Source organism: Gobio gobio (assembly GCF_949357685.1).
Source record: "Gobio gobio genome assembly, chromosome: 17".
NCBI lineage: Eukaryota > Metazoa > Chordata > Actinopteri > Cypriniformes > Gobionidae > Gobio > Gobio gobio.
In genome coordinates this window covers 10,479,021-10,498,912 of record NC_137110.1, presented here as the reverse complement: position 1 = coordinate 10,498,912, position 19,892 = coordinate 10,479,021, and the positions used below count along the sequence as shown (strand labels likewise).

The window sequence follows — 19,892 nt, the reverse complement described above, 5'->3', positions numbered from 1 at the left end:
TCGGAACAGCAGCATATACCGAAATGAGCAAAATCATGATATCGTACCGTTTGAAATAAAATATATACCGGTATTTTTCCAGTACCGGTATACCGCGCATCCCTAGTCAGAGGCCAATGGGCAAATTTGGATGCCAGCATGCCGGGGTTACACCCCTACTCTTTATCGAAGGACATTCTGGGATTTTTAATGACCACAGAGTATCAGGACCTCGGTTTAACGTCTCATCCGAAGGACGGTGCTTGTTACAGTATAGTGTCCCCATCACTATACTGGGGTGTCAGGACCCACACAGACCACAGAATGAGCACCCCCTGCTGGCCTCACTAACACCTCTACCAGCAGGAACATAGTTTTCCCAGTTGGTCTCCCATCCAGGTACTGACCAGGCTCAGCCCCGCTTAGCTTCAGTGGGAAACCAGTCTTGGGCTACAGGGTGATATGGCTGCTGGTATATGATGAGTTTTTGGGTGGACTATCCCTTTAAAAAAGATCACAGCTATTGTAAATTCAGTCAAGTTTTGTGGATTTTAGCCTGTGTCGGTTAGCTTAGAAGTGAGTGTGCTCCTAAATGGTTACAGAAAATAATGTTACAGCAGATTTAATTTTCCCTATTTTTTCTCTTCCAGGAAAATATAGTTGAAACATCTTGTTCACAGGGACATATCCTGGTTTTTGTGCTGTCTACTGCAACATCCGCAGCCGAGATTGGTGGAAAGTGCCCTGTTTTGTGCCTGACAGGCAGTCAAGGACATAACCCTAAACTTTCTGCTAACCCTAACCATATTGAGCCTGTAAGGCTAATCAGCTTGTCAGGCACAAAGCAGGGGCACCTTGCGTATATCGCAGACTAGCAAATCAAAAAGTCCAAAATTGAATTGTCTAATTTTTTTAACTGAAGGCTGTTGGCTATAAAATGTCAACATGAAATCAAAATTGACTAAATGTACTTTCTAATTTAGTTCCTGATCTGAATGATTCATCAGTGTCCTCGAAATTTCTGTCTAAAATACCTTTTGAGCTGCCATCACCAAGCTTCAGATTTCAACCCCTCTCCACTACCCAGCTGTAATTTTGAGACCACTTTTCATGATCCAGTCAATCCTGTTTTTCTCAGAAATCTGTCCCATCACATTACAGAAGTATTATTATGGGCTATAACCAGTCTGACAACTGATGTACAGTAGCGATTTGATATTGGCTTGAAAAAAGGATAATGCCTTTTGATGTCAGCACAGCAGTTTTGGTTTTATTTCACTTAATCGTGCACTCTGTAAACCCGAATAAGTGGCAAAACTCAAAAAATGTGAGGTGATCAGTTAAATTCAAGCAGAACTGGCAGATTTTTATTTTGTACTATACATGCTAATTGCTCTTAACTTGAAGTATATGAGTAAGCAAACTCATACATTTAACTTCAAATGATTGAAATATTTTTAGTAGTGGACACATAACTAGCTAAAATTAGCTAATTCAGTAAATGCTAGCTTGCTAATTAGTAACACAATGCTTTTATTAGCATAGCAACTGCTGAATGAGTAATGTCCAGTACACATTGTATGATCTTGGCCTGTCCCAGACAAAAGATGACCAATCATGGTGATTTCTGTGGTCGTGGCTCCTAAACGCTGGTCCTATGTTTGAATGAGATTCAAAGACGTTCGTTGTCACTGTCTTGCGACCAAAGATAGCCTGCGCTAATTTTCAGAAATTTAGCATGATCATCTCACAGTGTGTTTGCTGCTACGGCCTACGTCTATCTAGCTAATAAAAATGCAAAATGAAATGGCGTATTGATCAATGCAACATGGCACTAAAACTTAAAAGTACTTATCTCAAGCTCCATTTGCAAAATGAGCATGGCCATGACCACATCCATATTCTCCGCGCACATAAAAACCACAATTGCCAAAGTGCGATTCATCTTGCTCTATTTGTTTACCACTAGCGCATGCTGATGATGTTTTATTCTTCTATTCTAACTTGCGTCATAACCTACAATTCAATAGGTGTCATTATTGTACAGTCTACATACATGTCATTCCCAAGTTTATTAGATCTCGTAGAGTGTGATTTGTAATAATCTTATAGGATTGCCGAAATCATAGCAGGCAGACAATATAGAACATTTAACATATACCTGCTCATGCTCCACTTGTCACACCAACAAAAAAAAATCCCAACATATTAGAAACTCTTCTAAATTAGCATAGCAAAACATTAAACACTACTAAATATCCAACTTAACATTAATCTTGCACACATCTTTATATAACACTTAATTTTAGCATTTACTCAGCCTTGCGAGTGCCATGGCAAAGCATGCTGGGAAATAGAAATCACAGCCCAGTTTAAGTTAAATTTAAAAATTACTTAAAATGTGTCAGTTTCGTGAACTCAAAAGAAAAAGAACATTTTAAATACTCATAAAAGTTAATTTGATTGAACTAATTTGTTTAATTTAAGTTTGCCCTACTCAAACCAATTAATTATTTTTAGTGCTAGGGTTTACAGTGCAGCCCTACATAGATCTCTCATAAAACACACACATAACCTCATGAACGAAGTATCATCCATTTCCCATTTCCACAGTTAATGATGAAAAGAGAGCAATTTTTAAAAGTCAGGTTTATATGTGGGTTTTGGTATTGATTTGGCAGATATTTTATTTTAATAAGGCTGTTTGAATGGTTGGAGAATCCGCTGATATCGTAAATGAATTCAATCCTTCAGTAATCTTAGTAAATTCCTTGTAATCACATTGCATGCTGTAGAATGCAGAAATGCTTACTGTAAATATTAGTTTTAATTGGTGCTTTGCCATGATAAAGCTCACATTTGATGCTGTATGACTTTGTGTTCAACAAGATGGATGGTCACAAGCCGTGCCATTCTGAGCATTAATCTTGGTATGGGGGGAAAAAAAAACAGGCTTCTGAATTTATCAGGGCTACAGCTGGTTGCTTTTCATTTAGTAGACACATTTTATGCAAAGCACTTTACAGTGCACTAATTGCAAGGACAATCCCATTGGAGTTAGTGTAGTGTACTAAGTGCTTTACTCTGGAGTCTAATAGCAGCAGTGCATCTCAGTTACTCATTGCAGTTCACTGGTTGTTTTTATGTGGGATCACACTTAGAACTTTTGTTTTACCTGCCCAGATTTGTACCCACATGTCTCATGTCACCCGGTGGAAAACAACCTGCTTCCGGCCATCGATTAAAACAAAATAACTAATTAATCACATTTTTTTCTGTAATTAATCGCGATTAATCGCAAGTTTTTAATTGTTTACGTTTTTAATATTTTGATATTGTAATAATTTCAGTTACTCTCCAAATGAATGTATAAACAATTTAAAGGCATCATATTTTAAATATGTGTTGTATTGTCATATTTTTATGAATGAAGGCCAGCATCACTGATACTAAAGTGTCTATGAAACATTAATGACGTTACATTACAGTATAACTGAAAGCTCCCAATTTCAACTTTTATTAGGCTTTAAAAAAAAACTTTTAATTTAAGTGAACTTAAAACAATCTTTACATAAACCCAAAATAATAAATGTCATATTTACCCATGGCCTTCCCTGTTATATACAGAAATGTAATAGTTATCTTTCTTAACTGCATAAATAATAAATTAAATATAGATGAATCATCATTAAAGCTACAATTTTCTCTGTTCCCGTTGTTCTTTGATGAACATTAATGACAGGCATCATCAGTGCTCCTGTCACTTTAAGAACAGCAGCGGATCTGACGCGCTGTCCCGCGCATCTCATTTCCTCACAACTCTTTAAGTTCATTTAAGACGTTATTTAACAAATTTAAGACTCCTAATATGAGAATACTCAAAATCTTCTGTGTTATTGTTTGTTCAAGAGCAAAAGAGAACTCGATGTGAGCAGGAAACTGATGCGAGTCTATCTATGCGTCGAGTGTGTGTGTGTGTGTGTGTGTGTGTGTGTGTCCCTTGATTTGCTGACATGAGACGCATCCACACAGACAGGACACTGACACACACACACACACACACACAGGACATTGGCATACAGCGCGTTCTCTTGTGTCTTGTCACGCTTGGAAGCATTTACATGAATAAGAGCGTGATGATCATGTAATGCTAAGCAAAAATGGATATAAAAACGGACGCTGCGTTATTTGCGTTAAATATTTTGAATGCGTTAAGCTGAAAAAATTAACCGCCCGTGTTAACGCGTTCATTTGCCAAGCCCTAATATATATTTCAAGGACTGGGTTTTCATGGCTGAGCAGCTGCATCCAAGCCTCACATCACCAAGTGCAGTGCAAAGCGTCGGATGCAGGGGTGTAAAGCATGCCTTCACTGGACTCTAGAGCAGTGGAGACGTGTTCTCTGAAGTGACGAAGCACACTTCTCTGTCTGGCAATCCGATTGACGAGTCTGGGTTTGGCGGTTGCCAGGAGAGCGGTACTTGCCTGATTGCATTGTGCCAAGTGTAAAGTTTGGTGGAGGGGGATTCGATTCAAAGGAGTCATTGGTTCGCGAATCGGACATTAGCAGACGCGTTGTGTCACTGTGTGCGAATCTCGTCTGCTAGAACATCGCGAAAGATTTGTCAATACAGAATACACTTCATAACAGAATATAATGTTTTCCCGTTTATTGAAACTTATGTTTATGTCAGCTGGTCAGAGAAGAGTCAATGTTTTTTGAGCGCCCACACCCAGCGGAAATTCAAGGAAAAAAAATATCCTAGTGCGGCACGTGCAACATGGATTCGGTCTTCCGACCTTTTGATTTTGATTAATATGTGAAATATGAGCCAATATGTGAAATATGAGAAGACATCGACAGAAAGAGAGAGCGGTCGCGCGGGGGAGGAGCTCTCTGCTCGTTCTCTGTCACTCAGTTAACACGGCCATATCACACGTGCAACAGTCATCTATGGCTTTGGCGGGCCAAAAATTTGTCTTGGCGGCCGCCAAAAAATTTTCAATGCAGGAAAAACCCTGTATATATATATATATATATATATATATATATATATATATATATATATATATATATATATATATATATATATATTTGCTAGGTTAGAAAATGGTAATAAAATATGACAAGAACTCAGAGTTAAACTGTCAGAACAAATTCATCTTGATAAGGTCAGATATCTTTGTTAAAAAAGTATGGAATGGATTACAATCAACCAATCATAATATTGTGAAATATTATTGCAATTTAAATCATCTGTTTTCTGTTTTAATATATTTTTTAAATATTTCAAAACAGTATTTATTTCAAATATAAATATTTGGAACATTAAATGACACTTTTTGATCAGTTTAATTCATTATTGCTAAATAAATTGCTGACCTCAAACTTTTTGTAGTGTAAATGAGGTATTTTTAAATATATTTTCAATGCTCATTTTTGACAATAAGAGTATAGAGCTATAACATTAATACGCCTTGCTGTGACAGTTTGGTCATGGAAGGTCATGATGAGAAATGTATGAGTTCATATTGAAATCTCTGAACTGTGAACTCCTTTGTCTTGTAGGTGGAAGCTAAATGGCAGTCTGGTCAACCCTAAACCCGGCTCCCATCACAGCCTCTCTGGAGGCAACCTTCGCATCAACCATCTCAATAAAGATGAGGACGCTGGGACGTACCAGTGCCTTGCCTCCAACTCCTTCGGGACTATTGTCAGCAGGGAGGCCAGTCTAACCTTTGCCTGTAAGTCACATTCTGATCTCTGATCAAACCTGCAGCACAGATAAAGTCCAAACAAACAGGACATTGCAGACCTGACAGCACGGACTGGTGCGCTGGCCCTTGTTCTCCTCCCCGATAACATGATCAAAATGGAAATGTTTTCCCTGAGGAGAGCCTGGTCTCTTTCTCACCCTCTCTCATTCTTGTTTCTCTCTCACTCTGTCTGTACCTCACATACGCAACGGTTGTTCATGGGCCAGATTCAGTCTTGCAGTCATCATTTATATGGGCTGAAAATGAGACATCAAAACATGAGATTCAGTAAAACACATTCAGGCCTTGTGCTGCTAGTTATGGCTGTTTTAAAAGAAGTTCCACCCTTCACACACCCTTTAAAAAAAAGCCCTGTTCAGCCCATAAAATAATGAGATCATGTTTGGAGAAGCATACAAGCGTACTAATTGTATAATTTCTGCAATATGCACAGTACACACTATTAGATTTTTTTTGTATAGAAAACCAGACTGACCTACTATTAGGGCTGTCAAAATTAGCGTGTTAATGCATGCGATAAATTTTTTCAGTTTACACGTTAAAAATATTTAACACAATTAAGTTTCAGTTTTTTATGTCATCCTGCGCTACAGTATATGATTTAGCGTTATCATTCATTCAAGTGCTGTTCAACCATTCAACTTAAATCTGTACTGGCGTGCTGTCTGTGAATCTCCTGTCTGTGTGACACACACAACACTCATGCGCACAGAAAGCCGCTTAGTTCAGACAGCGTGCGACCGCCTTGAGTTCTCTTTCGCGTTTGAGCAGACAAAAACACAAAAAAGTATACCAAAATGTCCTCTTTGTCGAGTATCCTCATAAGCACAGTCTTAAAGTGGTTAAACAGTGCAAAAATGAAAATTCTCTCATTAATTACTTACCTGCATGTCGTTCGACACCCGTAAGACCTCCGTTCGTCTTCGGAACACAAATGAAGATATTTTAGTTGAAATCTGATGGCTCTGAAAGGCCTCCATTGGCACAATGGCACGGTACACTCTCAAGACCCATAAAAGGTACTAAAGACGTCGTTACAAAGTCCATCTCACTACAGTGGTTCTAAAATAACTTTATGAATCGGCGAGAATAGTTTTTGTGCACAAAAAACCCTAAATAACGACCTATATAGTGATGACCGATTTCAAAACACGGCCTCATGAAGCTTCGAAGCGTTATGAATCAGTGAGCTGAATCATGATTCGGATCGCGTGTCAAACCGCCAAACTGCTCATTCGACTCACTGATTCATAACGCTTCGAAGCGCTTCATAAACGCTTCATAAAGTTATTTTAGAACCACTGTAGTGAGATGGACTTTGTAACGACGTCTTTAGTACCTTTTAAGGGTCTTGAGAGTGAACCGTGCCATTGTGCCAATGGAGGCCTTTCAGAGCCATCAGATTTCAACTAAAATATCTTCATTTGTGTTCCGAAGACGAACGGTCTTACGGGTGTCGAACAACATGAGGGTAAGTAATTAATGACAGAATTTTCATTTTTGGGTGAACTAACCCTTTAAATGAATGCAAAGAGTTGAGTGGACATCGGATGTGCTTCAGATCTTAAAGTGACAGCAGCCTAATAAACCCATGAAGTCTGTCATTAACATTTATTAAATAAAAGACAAAGAGAAAACCACTCACTGCTCTTGACTGAACTTTTGTAGCTTTAATAAAGATTAATCTATATTTAATGTATCATTTATGCAGTGAAGACTGTGAAGTGTTTCATAACTTTATTTAATTTCTGTATATTTCCTACCTGTTTGATCAAATATTTAAATATACTCTATTTATGTTGTTTCTATTCATTTGGAGATTAAATGTAAATGTATGACTATATCAAAATATATTAAACACTTTAATGTTAGGTGCGATTAATCGCTATTAATTACAGAAAAAAATTGTGATTAATTCGTAAACATTTTTTAATTGATTGACAGCACTACCTACTACATAATGTGCATACCACTCTGTGTGAAATGCCATACCCCATAATGTAGTGCACTCAACCTGAATGTACAATGTGAGAAATTAACCGGAATGCCTTATTTTATTTTAAGACAGCTTATTTTATTGTGCCAGCAGCCATATCACACTGTAGCCCAGACTGGTTTCCCACTGAAGCTAAGCAGGGCTGAGCCTGGTCAGTACCTGGATGGGAGACCAACTGGGAAAACTAGGTTGCTGCTGGTAGAGGTGTTAGTGAGGCCAAGCTAACACCCTAGTATGGTGTTGCTGGACACTATACTAACAAGCAACGTCCTTCGGATGAGACGTTAAACCAAGGTCCTGACTCTCTGTGGTCATTAAAAATCCCAGGATGTCTTTTGATAAAGAGTAGGGGTGTAACCCCGGCATTCTGGCCAAATTTGCCCATTGGCCTCTGTCCATCATGGCCTCCTAATCATCCCCATATACTGATTGGCTTCATCATTCTGTCTCCTCTCAACCAATAAGCTGGTGTGTGGTGGGCATTCTGGCGCAATATGGCTGCCGTCGCATCATCCAGGTGGATGCTGCACATTGGTGGGGGTTTAAGAGACCCCCCCCCCCCCCAAATGTAAACCGATTTGAGTGCCTAGAAAAGCCATATAAATGTAAAAAAAATATTATTATTATTATTATTATTATTATTGTAAGTTCTCGGAAGTGCAGAATTCAGTGAGCTTGTGCTTTATAAATTGACAAATATAGTGATTATGCTTTCTGTTTATTACCCATTCAATATCTGAATACAATTTTAGTTTTTCATGCTGCTAAGTACACTGAAAAGTTTCTGGATTGACAACTGTGTTTAAATATGCCATTGAATCAGAAATGGCGATGATCGACGGGACAAAACGGGTACTTAATTCAACAGTTTTTGCTCTGGTACCAAAATTGGAACTGAGAACTGAAAGTGTATTGCTATAACTATGGAATTCACCCCTATCATGACTATCATGAAAAATCACACTGATTGGCTGACCCGTCTTTGCATATGACACTGATAGCAAATGACAAACGGGCCTTTCCGATTTAATTCTGTTCCCAGCAAGGCCACTGCCTGAAGACGATGGCACTGCAGGGCAGGGAACAATCCAATTCTGTGGGGAGGAAGTCCGCTGTCATCGTAAGACGATTGGCTGACAGATCCATCAATCGCTGGTCTCTGACCTTACTAGGCTTCAGTTGTTGTCGTGTGGTCGGGGCACGCGTCTCTGACTGCTCCACATCCATCTTCTTTATTACTCTCTCCATAGCTTAATTAACTCCGCCGCATGATGGAGTGGTGCAGGTTCAAGAGAATAATTTAAAGGGCAGCTGATGTTATTAGATGGGATATTTTCTAATTTGGTATCTAATGCAGGAGAATTTGTAGGAGACCACGTTGTGCATGAGAATGCATAAAGGTGAAGTCAGGAAGTCATATTTCCCACTTGAATTCATTTTAATGCTGTAAAGTGGATGGAGGAAAATGGAGGAGAATTTCAGACAGCTTCATAAAGTATCATGGAGAAATTGGCGGTTTGTGGCTGTTTGTTTATACGTATAAGCATTGAGGTCATTTATATGATAGTGTACCGCTAAAAGTTGACCAAATTAATGTATACATTTTTTTAATTTAAAAATTAATCTTGCACTCACAGGCATACCCAGATTTTTCTCTAATAAAATGCTCTCTAAAAAAGCTAGGCGGTATACTGAGCGTCTTTCATGGAAATGTACTACTCATATTTATCTCATAAGGAATTGTGAATTACGTAAATGAATGAAAAGTAAAGGTCACACTTTAGATTAGGGTCCAATTCTCACTTTTATCTAACTATTAACTATGACTTTTGCTTCAACAGACTCCTAATTACTGCGTATTAATAGTTAGTAAGGTAGTTGATATGTTTAGGTATTGGGTTAAGGATGTAGAATATGGTCATGCAGAATAAGGCATTAATATGTGTTTTATAAGTGCTAATAAACAGCCAATATCCTTGTAACATGCATGCCAATGAGCGACTAGTTAATAGTGAGAATTATATTTTAAATCTAGACTCAAGACACATCTTTACGTTTTAGCATTTCCTGCTTATTAATTTATGGATTAGTAACTGTTTTTCTATTCTAATTTTGATTGTTATTTTTATTTTTATTTTTTTAATTATTTTTAATTTTATTTTAATGTATTTTGTGATTGTTTTGTACAGCATTTTGGTCAGTGTAAGCTGAATTTAAATGTGCTCTATAAATAAAATTGACTAACTTACTTACTAGAATTAAACTAAAGTGATACCAAAATAATATATAAATATGTTAATATAAATCTATTGAAAAATGTATAACTTGCTGTTGAGCTCTCACTAAGTATTGTGGGTAATGTAGTTCATGACCCTAAATTCAGCATTTAAACAAATTTTTTTTTACATTTGAAAACACACTGGTTTCTACATATATCATTCCTTAACAACCTGAAATTTAGAGTTCAGTGATTCTGTTAATACACTGATGTTATCATTAAAAATACATTTCTATATGGAGAAAATTAATGGATTTTTACATCAGACTGTTGCGCTTCTTTGGTTAAGAAATACATTAACACAGGAATGAAAATAGCTAGTCAGCCATTTCAGACACATAAGCCTTTTTTTATATGTAATTTTGGAACAAAAGTGTGCTTTTTATGCAGACTTTTAGCAGCGTTCTGTCAGGACTAGCTTTAGAAATAATAGGTGGCTCATGAACTAGTTTGCGTCTCTTAGAATGTATTTGTCTTTAAACAGCTCTGCCTTTTTTTTCAAATAAATGACTGTGAAAATCACTTAATGTGTGAAAATACATTTATGGTTACTTTGGTGTTAGCTTGTACAGAGCCTTTGTGTGCTTTCAAATTATCAAAAGTACATGTTATTAAAGAGACATTCATTGGATGTGATAAAATGTTTTTTTTTTATTATTCTCTCTGAATAGGACTGGATGAATTACGCAGATATTGAAAGGGTTGTCAGTAGATGCATAGGAAATGAGAAAAAATTGTCAGTGTCGATGCACCAATCCCTAAAGCAGTAATTGCATTCTGGGGAATTGCAGAATGTTTTTAATTAAAATGCCACTGATAGAGAAGGCTGTGTGCTGCGTCTTAATCGTATTTCACATATGTACCATCTTCTCATTTTCATATTTGGACCTTGAAAAAGACTTCGCTCTTAATGTGCAATAACAATTAAAGTTATTTTTGACTTGGTAAGAAATTAAACGGTATCTATAGCATTAACAACATGTTGAACATTGTGGTGACAGGTGGAATAGAATATTTTGCAGTTCAGCTGATGTTATTTGATGGGTCAGTGAATGCTGAAGACATTATCTACTGTATGTAGTGAAGATATCAGGTCTAGTTGTCACAAGGGCTTCATCTCAGTAACGATGAGGTTTGGACTCTTTAGCAGTAGTTTCAACCATCTTAAAAATTGTTGGATTGTTTTTGTGAATGTTATTAACTGTACTAGAACTAAAGGATTAAACCACAGTGTCATACAGTTAGTTCACCCAAAAATTTTAATTCTGTGATTAATAACTCACCCTTGTGTCGTTCCAAACACATAAGACCTTCGTTCATCTTTGGAACACAAATTAAGATATTTTTGATTAAATCCGAGAGATTTCTGATAGTAAAGACATTGTTAAAATAGTCCATGTGAATACAGTGGTTCAAGCTTAATGTTATGAAGTGAAGAGAATTAATTTTGTGTGCAAAAAAACTAAAATAATGACTATATTCAACAATTTCTTCTCGTCCGTGTAAGTCTCTGATGCTGTTCACATTGTAAACACAGTACAGTGCTTCCGGGTTCTACGCCGGCTCAGTATTTTTTTTACAACGTGAACAGCGTAGAAGACTGCGCAAAAAAAAATATTCTCATCGCTTTATAACATTAACGTCAAACCACTGTATTCACATGGGTTGTTTTAATCTTTACTACCTTTCTGGGCCTTGAAATTGGTAATAATGTTGCAGTCTATGTATGTGGGGTCAGAAAGCTCTCGGATTTCATCAATTGTGAACTGTATATAATTTAGTCTATACTTTATTCTTCGTAAGTGTTAGGTTTATACTGAGGCAAATTTACATTTTTATATGTTCCAGTTTTATACAGTTCAGTTATTACTAATTTCATTGGCTGAAACATGGGTTTGATAGTTTTGTGTGCTGCCCTTTTGCAGTTTTAATTAAAGGGATAGTTCACCCAAAAATGAAAATTACCCCATGATTTACTCACCCTCAAGTCTTCCTGGGTGTATATGACATTCTTCTTTCAGACGAATACAATCGGAGTTATATTAAAAAATGTCCTGGTTCTTCCAAGCTTTATAATGGCAGTGAATAGCTGTTTCTGTTTTGAAGTCCATTGAAGTCCATAAATTAAAAAGTCCTATCATAAAAGTGCTCCGCACGGCTCTTGTGGGTTAATAAAGGCCTTCTATGGCAAAGCGATGTGTTTGTGTGAGAAAAATATCCATATTTAAAACTTTGCAAACTGTAATCTCTAACTTCCGATAACTGTCGTTCGCGCATAGGACGTAGGACACAGGCATAGCGTAAGTTCCGGTGACGAACGCGGAAGCGCAGAGGATAGAGTAAAACAAAACTTTAAAAACAGCAAAAGTAATAATCCCAATCATGTCTTCAGATTACAAAAAAAAAATGCAAATAATGATTTCAAGATAGAACTGCTGGGTTCATGAATACCACATCCAGCGTTCGCTCGAACTGATTTGCTGAAATCAAAACAGAGAGGGTAAAAGATGAGCACCAGCCAATGAGATTGCCGTTTGCGCATTCGTTTCTGCTTGTTCATAAAGGTTGAAAAATATGCTGTTATTTTACAAGAAATACAACAAAGAATATTGTTTACATGTAGGACGTCAATTCTGCGGGGTATAAGACTTTCTCGCTCTCTCTTTGAGAATGTTTTCATACTTGGGACGATTGCCTGGACCGAACCTGAGTTCAATTGCTCCGCACTGCCCCCGCTGGACTGTGTTCATATTATATTATTTGGGTCTGAACCAAGCGGCAACCTCCCGCCGTTTCTCTTGAAGCCAATACGGAAGTGCCTCAAACTGCAATTCATCGACTGGCCGCTAGGGACAGGATCCAGAAGGGAGCAGAATCTCATTGAGCCCCATGTTAAAATGGTCAACTTTAGAGCAGAATAAAACATGTTTACAGTCTGGTACAAATGGTGCTTTTGGTCTATACGGCTCATTTTGCCCTTCATGACAACTGTGAGGGGGGTGAATTTTTTTATAGCTCATTCGTTTACATTATATAAAGCCTTAAAGTTCTGCATAATTAAGGGCGTGGCCACTTCGAGTGACTGGTGGATAGCCATTTATCTGCTGTCTGTTAGTCATCGCGTCACTTAAGCTCCGTCCACGTCCCGCCTTTTTGCCCATTTTCTGTTATCCGGGAGTGACGCGCGATGACGCGCTGCCAAGATGGCAACGGCCACCATTGCGCTTCAGAACGGCTCATCAGAATCCTATGGGTGACGTCACGGACACTACGTCCATATTTTTTTACAGTCTATGGTCTGAACCGGGGTGCGTTTGCGTCATCAAAGCAGCAGCTGTTTATCCCATTGCTTGGTAACAACGGCGAGCGAGAAGGTGGCGAAATGCATAGCGTTGCTCACCTCACTTTTATATTTTTGTCTTTGAACAGTTGGTTTTGTTATCAAAGCTTCATTACGTAATGACTAGGGCTGGGCAATTTTATCGATTCTGCGATATAAATCGATATTTTTTCTCCCAAGAAAGTATCGATTTTTAAGCCGCGAGTATCGATACATACATAAGTCCCATTCAAATCCCCGTGTTTACCCCCATTTGCGTTGCAGGAAGAGCGATTTGGTCAGCCAGCCGCTAGTACCGCTGTAGAGCTAGTTACCCGTACTACTAACTTTACGCCGACGTCTACCTCTTCTTGTTTACGGAGTCAGAGCGAGGAGATTCAAATAAATGGCGGCGAATATAAATCCAGCGCCTTCATGCTTAAAAGCAGATGTGTGGGAGCACTTCGGGTTTAAAAAGAAGAAGGAAAGCGACGACTTAGACTCGGGGGTCAACAACATGAGTCGCCCGCAAGGACTACAGGAGTTGCCCGCGGGTCTGTTCTAAAAATAGCTCACCATAGCAGCTGCGTTCAGTCGCTTCCGTGTTCATTTAAGCGCAGGGCTCCAGACTGAAGCCGAATATATACTAGTGGCTGTAAATAATAAACTGCAAAATACTATTTAAATATTACTCCTGCATGTTCTGCGTTTGTGTGGATGACGAGCGCCGCGCGTGCGCACTCGCTCTTGTAGTCTCTGCCGACATGAACGCATAAACCGTCACTTCATGAGAATTTACCGTTTCATTTGAGAAAACTGGCTGCGTCTCATTCTGCTCCTGGTTCAGAAGTCAGGGCACTGATCAGGACATGAGTCAATGGGCTGATCCCTGATCAGTGCCCTAACTGAACTAGGGAGCTGAATAAGACGCGTACCCACTGTCATATCATCATGAACACAGACACTGGTAATCACGGCATCCCGTCAAAATAAAAGTTCGTTTTAACGTGAAGAGATTGACTACAGATTGTAGCCTACAGTACATTTAGCTACGTCTCTATGTAATAATAATACGTCTCTACTAATAATAATAATTATGAAATAAATAATACTAATTATATAATTATTAATGGTTGCTTATTTTTCACTTGATCTTTCATTTATAAACAATGTTTACTTTTAAACAGCATACAGCCTTTACATGTTTATGTATTATTTACTTATGATTATCATCATATATAATAAAACAATAGTGGTATTGTACCGACTACTGGAACTACTACTATACTCTTTCAGGTGTAAAACAGTTTGGATAGTTGTTAATATGAGAATTATGATGCATTATTTAAGAGTTTTAAGTATTATATAACATGAGTAGCTCTCTTTGACTTTCTTTTTTAAAAAGTAGCTCTCAAATGAAAAAAGGTTGGAGACCCTTGACTTAGACAAAGCATCGCGGTTGATTTGCAAGCTGTGTGACACAAACGTGAAATACTCTGGAAATACTACCAAATGTCAGTGTCAAGCTAAAAAAGCTGTCAAAGAAACTGTTCAGAACAGGCCACTTGCTGCAATTTTTTAAAACTCCATTGTTAATTGCAATACTGCACTTTATTTACTTTTCAAAGGCTTGTAAGCTACAGTTTGCACTGTTTCAATAAATGGAACTAATTTTCTCAACACATCTTTGATTCATTTTGTCCAGCATTTGCAAGCTGTAGACTCTCTGTCCAGTCAGAGACATATATTATGTAATTGATGATTTTAGTTTTCAGTTCAGTTAATTCAATCCAAGTAAATGAAACACTCACAAGATGTCACCAAAATCACTCTGTCCCCTTTAAATCTTTCAGAAAATTATGTAAGTGTATCGTATTATATCGAATCGTATCGAATCGTATCGTTGGCTGAATATCGTGATATATATATATCGTATCGTGAGCTGAATATCGAGTATCGTATCGTGAGATTAGTGTATCGCTACAGCCCTAGTAATGGCACTTGCGTCTATCTGCCGCAAATGTACTGCAAATGCTCTAAAGAACGCTGAAGACATTAGATTTACAGCTCTCTCAAAACTTGGTTCTCGTGAGAACTAGCATATTCTCACCGGAGCCTACGTCATACGCTGGAACGCCAGTCTCTCGTGAACGCGTGTACGACAGTTAGTGGAAGTTAGAGATTACAGTTTGTAAAGTTTTAAATATGGATAGTTTTCCTAAACAAACTCATCGCTTCGCTTCAGAAGGCCTTCATTAACACCCGGGAGCCACGTGGAGCACTTTTATGATGGATAGATGCACTTCTATGGACTTCAAAACAGAAACAAGCATTCACTGCCATTATAAAGCTTGGAAGAACCAGGACATTTTTTTATATAACTCCGATTGTATTCATCTGAAAGTATGCGGATGACTTGAGGGTGAGTAAATCATGGGGGTAATTTTCATTTTTGGGTGAACTATCCCTTTAATCATTTGCATTTCATAATTGTGTCATAATTTTTTCTAGTTCAGTCATCAAACCATAGAGGGCGCAGGCTGTTAGGTCCTTTACATGCAAACTGCAAACAATCACACCAATACTGCATGGCACAAGCTCTGTTGATTCGGTAACCAATGAGATTGCTTGCTCAACATTTAAATAGTCTGGTTCAATGTTTGTTGCAGGCTAGTCCTGCAGTGCGCTATTAGTGTTCCCCTGAAAACTGCCCGCTACCTTCCCCAGCTCCACTTGCCTAGTTCTGCTACGGAATTTATGTATGCCTATTTATGTAGCCTCAGCATATCTTACATTATCATAGTCACGCCCATGGATCGTTGGCTCAACATGGCTCAACAGGGCTAAAACCCGCATCCTTTCCTGTATTGTATCGGAGCGTCGCATGAAACTGGCCCGTTACATTATGCGGCAATCGCCATCCATTGTCAGCCGTCGGCATCAATCGTTGTTCCAATTGAGGAAGGCCAAAGAAGACCTGGCGAAGTACATTCGAAGAGAACTTAAAGTGAGCTGGCGTTAAGTGGGAAGGAGCCGAATCCCATGCAGCCAATCACAACCAGTGGAATCTGCTTGCAATGTGCCCTGTAGCACAGACAAACCTTAAGAAGAAGAGAAATATTCATAAGTGTAAAAATCTTATGAATAGAGAGAGCGAGAGCTGGTAATCAAGTATTTGAGGATTTTCTTTTTATTCTGTCCCAATTGACAGTGATAAACAGCTGGAGTTCCTCTGCAAGTCTGATTTGAATATTATATCTCCTTCCTGTGGTGGTAGGGTCGCATGTTTCACCAGTCTTTATAAAGATGCAACGGCTCACTAGGACCATGATCACCCACAGTGGTGGCACTTGATAGTCAGGTTCATTTAGATTACTGTACATCCCATCAGATCGGTTTTGCAGAGCTAGAACTTTTTCAGTGGTGTCGTTTCTCTTCATTTTCAACTGTTATGAATTGCAGAATAGGAAAGTGCTTAAGGGACATTACATCTTCAGCCTTCTCAGTCCATAATGCAAACCTGAAGTTTATTCTAAGGGGTCAGTTTTACAGTGTAATTATTTTTTAAGTACTGAGTAATATTAACGACCTTCATTACTTTAGGGTTAGGATTAGGGTTTGGCTTTGGATTAGTTACATGAAATTACACAGAATTGATAGGTATTACTAAAGTGACTACATGTAACATGTAACAGGGCACATAAAGGACAATAAAGTGTTACCCAAATGTTCGTGATTTGACATTAAATAAATTCCCATTAAGGTTTTTTGGGCAGAATTGAGAATTTCCACATTGAAATATAGCAACAGTTTTACACTGTAGCATCATGGCTAATATGGGAATGGATTTGCTGCTGATTTTAGAATAAAATGTGTTTCTGGGGTTTATCAAGGATTCAATTATTTATTTGTATTAGGGATGGGCGATATGGACTTGAAATGTATCACAATATTTTCTGGTATTTATTGCGATAACGATATCAATGACAATATAAATGTAGTACCATTCCTCATGTTTTTGCCTACAAGTGAGAGCTGCGTGCATTCTAGAGAGCCTCAGAAAAACAAACCTTGATCTAAAGTAAAATGTACCCATAATCAATAGGCTCCTATAATATACAAATTACATAAAATAATTTAAAAAAAACGTGCAAATCCAAACAACAGCCTTTTCAGAAATGGAAAAGTTGCAGATATATATTTTACTTCTGTAAAAGTGGTAATGTTTAAATAGTGCAACTGTGCTGTATAACATCGCACAATACAATCAATAATAATTCAAATCAATGACAAGTTTGAAATGTAAATATAGATTCTGTACTTTTTCATATTCTCATGGTGCAAACGTAATAGTAATAATCCCAACCATGTCTTCAGATTACAAAAAAAAAAATGCAAATAATGATTTCAAGATAGAACTGCTGGGTTTATGAATATTAACCACGTTGTCAGCGTCCACTCGAACTGATTTGCTGAAATCAAAACAGGGACGGTAAAAGATGAGCACAATGAGATTGCCGTTTGCTCATTAGTTTCTTTTTGTTCATAAAGGCTGAATAATACGCTGTTATTTACAGAAAATACAACAAAGAATATTGTTTACATGTAGACTTTCTCGCTCTCTCTTTGAGAATGCTTTCACACTTGGTTCGATTGCCTGGACCGAACCCGAGTTCGATTGCTCCCCCCTCCCCCTGCTCCCACTGGACTGTGTTCATATTATATTATTTGGGTCTGAACCGGGGTGTGTTTGCGTCATCAAAGCAGCAGCTGTTTATCCCATTGCTTGGTAACAACGGCGAGCGAGAAGGTGGCGAAGTGCATAGCGTTGCTCACCTCACTTTTATATATATTTTTTTGAACAGTTGGTTTTGTTATCAAAGCTTCAGTACGTAATGGCACTTGCGTCTATCCGCCGCGAATGTACTGCAAATGCTCTCTCAAGACCGCTGAAGATGAGCAGAAATGAGATTTACAGCTCTCTGCTTGCAGTACATCAGTCACGCTCGCCAGGAAAATGAGTGAAACATACAAAAACAATTTTTTATCAAATCATACGTCATTAATAGCGGTTCACATCATCCAAACGAACCGAACTCTGACGTCAATCGAACCTGGGTGCGCACCAAAAGTTCTAGTGTGAAGGCACCCTGAGTGTGTGAGAAACACGTAGCGCTCTCAGTCTTGCACTAGTGTTTACTGTGCGTCAGATACACTGTACATTCATCGAGATAACTGAAATAGTGTGCTTTATGGATTGCTTGACAAAGAACAAATCTCTCAAGTGCTCAGTCCCTGTGCTCAGCGAGTGAAAATATATCTGTGTGTACAGGTTCCAGGTTGTAGAGGTAGCTCCTCGTTTAGCGATAAACTCCTCCGCAGCTTCTGCCAGTGTTATTTTCGCTCTGCACATGAGCTGCGAATGGGTCGCATCATCAACTAGGCTTTATCGTTGTTATTATTAGTGATGCACCGATCATGATTTTACATGGCCGATTCCGATACCGATTTTTTTCAAGAAAACTGGCCGATTCCGATTTCCGATTTTTTTATATATTTTTTTACACAATAAAAGAATGAAAGTATACATGAACAAGATGTTTTTTTGGTATTTAACAGGCTAAATTGGCTTTTGGCTAATGAAAACAAGTCCGCAATCTGAAATTAACCGGAAATTGAATTGGAAATGAAAAGGCTGAAAGGTGAAATTAAAGGCAACTGCATATTGTGCAATCCAAACAAAGATGTTACTTAAATCAGCATTTGTTTTTAAATTCATTGTAAAGAAAAAAAGTCTTTACCAGTGAAATTAAATAAAACCAAAGTTCCAAAATGTTAAATCAAATGTTAAGTGCAACGAAAAAAACTAAGATACTACAGCAGGTGATTTTTTTAATCAAATTAAGTCAATGTAATTTTAAGGTAAAATAAAAATGATCATCCTATAGGCTACAGAACTGAGAGTATTTCATTTCAAAAGTGCATGCATGTTCTTCTTTAGGTTTCAAAAAGAAGTATTTCGGCTTTGTCACAAGTTAGTCTGTTTCGTTCTCATCCGATCCAACATGTGAGAAGCTGAGCTGAACAAACGCTCACTATCTGCACTTGTGCAGGGCGCGGAGAGGTAAGCTCGCGCAACTTCAGCTCACGCAGGAAAGCGGCTCTTCATTCCCTTCAGCGTATCTCGTCTCTTCCCTCGGTTCTCCAGTTTCCGTTTGTAACACACAAGTGACATGTTCGCGAATGATTGCAATATAGGCGTATGTGCATGCGGCGCACTTCCGGAAAAATCGGCAGAAAAATACAAATAAAACCGGTTGCCGATCGCGCGCTAGAAGCAAAAACTGGCCGGTTCCGATTTTTGGCCGGTCAACCGGTGCATCCCTAGTTATTATCGCGGGAAGACTAATTTGTATCGTGGGGAGAATTTTTACCGGTATGTCGCAAACGATAAGATATCGGCCATGTACAATGTACAATTTGTCATGTTTATCATTTTGCAAGTTGTTGGACCTTTACGTGTAACTATACTATTCTTAAAT

At 38.2% G+C, this 19,892-nt stretch overlaps 1 protein-coding gene across 2 annotated transcripts in view; it reads left to right on the top strand.

Moving 5' to 3' along the window:
* Window positions 1-19,892, top strand: part of cntn4 (contactin 4) — a 229,651-nt gene that overhangs the window by 86,264 nt on the left and 123,495 nt on the right. For both annotated transcript variants that reach the window (XM_079841184.1, XM_079841185.1), the window contains exon 4: window positions 5,549-5,724. In XM_079841184.1, coding sequence (XP_079697310.1) covers window positions 5,549-5,724 — 176 coding nt within the window. The remainder of the gene's footprint in view (window positions 1-5,548; window positions 5,725-19,892) is intronic.